The sequence below is a fragment of the Asterias amurensis genome, chromosome 14, assembly GCF_032118995.1.
Source record: "Asterias amurensis chromosome 14, ASM3211899v1".
In the NCBI taxonomy this organism is placed as follows: domain Eukaryota; kingdom Metazoa; phylum Echinodermata; class Asteroidea; order Forcipulatida; family Asteriidae; genus Asterias; species Asterias amurensis.
In genome coordinates, this window is record NC_092661.1 from 9,196,888 (window position 1) to 9,202,135 (window position 5,248).

Here is a 5,248-nt window from a genome sequence, read left to right on the forward strand (position 1 = left end):
CTTTCATCATTTCCTCGCAACTTCGATGACCAACTGAGCCCAAATTTTCACAGGTTTGTTATTTTATGCGTATGTTGAGATGCACCGAGTGAGAAGACTGGTCTTTGATAGACAATTACCAAACGTGTACCTTCCCTTTAATGAATATTCATTTATACACATGTATGCGCAATGCACGGGAAAGGGAGGGATTCTTGAGTTCAGTCATTGTCATAAGTTTCGCTGGGGGGGGGGGGGGGGGGGGTGGCGGTCGGTTGCAACAGAGCAGCACGGCGGTAGATTTTGAGTGATAATTTTGGTGGCCATTTCTGTGTAAACGAAACTACATAAGAATTGAGGGGTAATCAGGATACAGTGAAATGGGACTGTGTAAATGAAAAACCTAAAAATACACCAGGCAATTCCAAATTATTTTCTAGGTGTTATCAGTTTTTTAGGAGAAGACCAGAATCAAAGATTTAATTGACAAGTTAGAATAAACTTTTTATACTTTCGTACTTTTATACTTTTCATACTTTCCCATTCTGTCATAAAAAATAATTAAAGGTCTATTTTACGATCAAATATTAATAAATAAAGAGTTGAATTCAAAGTAAGAATAAGGTGATTTTTTAATAAACCTCCCATTATATTATCAAAATATTGACTTTTTTTTTAAATATTAACAAATCCCTCAAAATATAGATTTGAATTAAGATACCTTTAAATACTACAACTTTATCAAAAAAATGTGAAAGTTCAGACGGATGAAAGGTGTATTTCATAAAAGAAATATTCCATTGATATTAATATAATAACAATTTCAATATACAAACGAGATTTCTAGGTTTGTAAAAACTAAATTTAAAACTTCATTAAGAAGTGGAAAGCAGAGGTAAATCCAACACTTTCACTTTCCAATAATTATTGTGTCCTTAAAGGCACTGGACATTATTGGTAATTGCTCAAAATAATTGGTAAAGAGCAGTGGAGAGCTGTTGATAGTAGAAAACATTGTGAGAAACGGCTCCCTCTGAAGTAATTTTTGCGAAAGAAGTAATTTCCCACTAAAATAATTATTTGAATTAATTTTGAGACCTCGGCTCTGGAATCGAAATCACCTGAAAGCACAACTTTGTGTGACAAGGGTGTTTTTTCTTCCCTTATTATCTTGTAACTTCGACGACCAATTGAGTTTAAATTTTCAAAGGTTTGTTAGTTTGTGCATAATTTATGTTGAAAATTACCAAAGGCATCCAGTGTCTTTAGCAGTTAGACTTGAAACCCCTTACCCACAACCTTGTAATTGTAAGTCCTGCAGTCTAACCACGGAACCACTGTGCTTTATGGTTTCACCGAAAAAATGAAATCATAAGATTTTAAGCTTTTCATATCGGGAATAAAAAAATACAATAGTAAATAATATTAAATGGTAATAAAATATTCTAATATTTATAGCCCATATCAAAATAACCATCTCAATGCGCTTCAAATGAGTGCTCTGGGGTTGATTTCAGAAAGAGTTAAAACTTAAGGCTAGTCTTAACTCTTTGTGAAACCCACCCCTATGGGCCAATAACATCCCTTTAATCTTTCTCAGCTCCATTATGGGGACAATACAACCAGGGCAACCAAAGGCTTCTTCATACACAATATCAACCTCTAGCAGCTGCCCGTTATAATTATACCCCTGGGTGAAGAGAAACAATTATAGTTAAGTATCCTCAAGGACACAAGTGTCATGACTAGGATTTACCACACTCTGATGACTTAACCACCAGAACTTGAATTCCGTGCTCTTAACCACTCTTGGCGATGACACCCTACCCGTATATGCAATCACAAGCATTTATACTTTTCATATCTGGGAAAACAATACAATATAATATCTATAAAGGCACATTCTAGGGATTGTTAGAGGTCCTTTTCCTTCTCCACCCCTGTCCCTTTATAAGGGTGTCTCACGGTCATCAATACAATCGCAGCAGCAGCAGCACAAATGACCCCCATTGCTCCAGGGGCTTGGGGTCCGACCTCCAACATCACCCCGCTAAGAAACGGCGAGACTGACCGAGACACAGACGCCACTGACTGACTGATCCCAAGCAGAGCTCCAGTGTTATTCACCCTCCCGCGCCGAATAACAAGATCTGTCATACAAACCCGCAAAACCTGAGTGGTCAAAGACAGAACAGACCCCCAGAATACGATGAGCGAAAGACTAGGCGACGTCGTCAACCCAAACAGGCAAATCACCAAAGAGAAACTCAAATGGCGCACAAGTCTGGTCAGGTCGTCGTAGAATTTGACGATTTTCCCGACGGCCAACCCGCTGAGTGCACCTGTGAGGGCGCTGTAGCTCATCAGCCACCCGTTGATTTTGGGAGTGGTGTGGAACCTCTCCGCCAGGATGAGAGTGAAGTTGTTGTAGTACATCATGACGGAGAACTTGATGAGGAATCGTACAAGGAGAAGATCCCCGCTGGATTTGCACATCTCCCCGAAAGACTGAAAAAAGTTCTTCTCTGCGGGGCCATTGAGAACCTCGCCACTAAATACTGCCTTCGATGTTGTAGAATTCTCATTCTGTTTTGAGTCTTTATGGTGAACTAAGATATAAACAAAAACTGACAGGAAAAAAAAAGGAAAAAGTATAAAGTCTGCAAAATACAAAACAAGGCTTCAATCTGTCACACACAATGAGCTGACAATAGCACCATTGAGAATTATTTCTAATGTACTTGATAGTTTAAAAAAATAAATTACCAATCACTTATGCAAATTCTGAAATGGTTTGGCAAGAATTCATCAACAAGTCGACAAGAGTTAATATTAAGTTGGCCTTGATTTGCTGGACTGACCAGTGATGCTTTGCATCGGGCCACAATTACCAAAACTTTCCCGCAAAAGTCAAATCCGGGCTGATTCGCTTGTCAAATAGACAAGAAAAGAGCTTTAAAGGCAGTGGACACTATTGGTAATTACTCAAAATAATTATTAGCATAAAACCTTACTTGGTAACGAGTAATGGGGAGAGGTTGCTAGTATAAAACATTGTGAGGGTCCTAGGGTCCAAGTATCTCTCTTCAGGCATTGCATTACATTGGTGCGATACCTGGGCCAAATTTCATGGCTCTGTTTACCATAAGCAAAGAATTAGTTACAGAAGCAGGGAATTCTGTGGTTACGGTAAGCGTATTTCACAGGTTAGCGACAAAATTTTGGCTTTTGCGCGTGCATACTCCACGTTACTAGGCGTTCTACGCTTACAAGGCTAGCGCAGAATTTCGCGCTTGCACGTAGGTGGGGAATAGTGATCGTAAGTGCAGAATTCGGCGGTAAGCAGAGTCATGAAATTGGGCCCTGATGTTTAAGTTGTCTCCACTTTTAAAGAATATTTGATATTTCTGAGAAGTACCTGATCTTGCCACATTTGATGAAGCACCGCTGATAATATATTGCATTCGGAAACCACAAACAAATTACCCAAGTGTGGAATATTTCATAAAAATCAGATATGTATTAAAGGTATAGTTATAGCAAGGTTTGGTGGGCAATGAGATGAATAAATTATTTATAAAAATATAAAACTGATTTAACAGTTACTAACAGTACTTTTAGTATTACCTCAAAATATTGCCAAGAAGATGCAAATTCTATGTTTGCTTGAGTTGAAAGACTGCCTTACATCACCCCAAAATGGTTCCCTTAAACCTTTGTGGAACAATCAAATATTGCTGAAGATTGTCCCGTGCTTAGAGTTGGAAAAAAAAAACCACCCACAACTCTACACCTTTCAAACGTTAGTATCCGCTACAACATAGGATTTAAAATTGCATCTAGCTACAAGGCAGACTCGATGATCTAGTGGCAAGAAACTGTATTTTTTTTAAAGTATTTTTTTCTGATGTTTTATGAGATACTACCCAATTCACAAGGCCGGACGGCCACTTTAAGGTGAGGGTTACACTTATTGGCTATGAACCCAAAAAAACTGTCACCAGGGGCACACTACATGTACATGTACTCCTTGGGCTGGAACAGGGTTACCCCTTCAAAGTCCATAAGGATGTAAGCTTGAGTATCATCCACTAGGAGCTTAGCTGGTGGAGCAGAACGCAATACCTTCCCAACTTTTTTCAAAGCAATTATGGTTATAAGAGCCTTGCTCAAGGACACAAGTGTCGTTACTAGGATTTGAACCCACACTACATACATACAACTAAATGTTTATAAAGCGCCTTTACATCAAGATCAAAGCGCTGAAAACCCCAGGCAGAGCTTGCGCCCGGTGAACCAAGACCGCTTGCAAGCCACGATAATACAATTCAAACTGGGCTCAATTTCATAGAGCCGCTCAAGCAGAAAATAATGCTTTACAACTTCCTGCTAAGCAGAAGTGAGCAGGATGCCAGTCACAAACTGTAAGCACAATTTGGTTAGCTTAGAAGTTGGTCAAATAAATAATAACAACAATGAAATAATAACCAAAAATATAATAATCAGTGTTGTAGTCAAGACCTCGTAGACCGAGACATTTGCAGTCCGAGACCGAGACCAAGACTGAGACACCAAAAAAAGGTCTTGAGACGGTCTCAAGACCTACAACACTGATAGTAATTACAGTGTAAAACAAGAGAGTTAATTTACTTGTTTTACATTGCGTAAATTCAGTTAACAGGTGCACATGTGGTCAAAAATACTGAAAATTGCACTGGAACCAACATTTTGCTTCTGAATAAAACTTTTCAAACAATTCAGTAAATTCTGAAACCCATACTCATACTTCCTGCAAATGTGATACAAATTTTGACAAAAATATTCCCTGCGAATTTGTGACACTCAAAAATGTGTGTCAGATTCGCATTCACAGGAAGTATGCACCGGGCTTAACCGCTACAATTAGACATAACAGATTATTAGAATTTAAAGGAACACATTGCCTTGGATCGGCCGAGTTGGTCTTTGAAAAGGGTTTGTAACCGGTTTTTTATAAAATGCATATGGTTGGAAAGATGTTTTATAAGTAGAATACAATGATCCACAGAAATTTGCCTCGAAATTGCGTGGTTTTCCTTTTACTGTGCCACCTAACACGGTCGGCCATTTATGGGAGTCAAGGGAGTCAAAAATTTGACTCCCATAAAAAGGTAAAAGGAAAACCGTGCAATTTCGAGGCATGTTTGTGTGGATCATTGTTTTCGACTTTTACAACATCTTTCTACCCATATGAATTTTATAACAAACGGTTACAAACGCTTTTCAAAGA

At 38.6% G+C, this 5,248-nt stretch overlaps 1 protein-coding gene across 1 annotated transcript; it reads right to left on the bottom strand.

The window, feature by feature from the left end:
- Positions 1-608: 608 nt before the first annotated feature.
- On the bottom strand, positions 609-4,948 carry LOC139946883 (major facilitator superfamily domain-containing protein 9-like). Its single transcript, XM_071944645.1, has one exon. The coding sequence runs from the start codon at positions 2,473-2,475 to the stop codon at positions 1,894-1,896; it is 582 nt and encodes a 193-aa protein (XP_071800746.1). The 5' UTR covers positions 2,476-4,948; the 3' UTR covers positions 609-1,893.
- Positions 4,949-5,248: the final 300 nt, after the last annotated feature.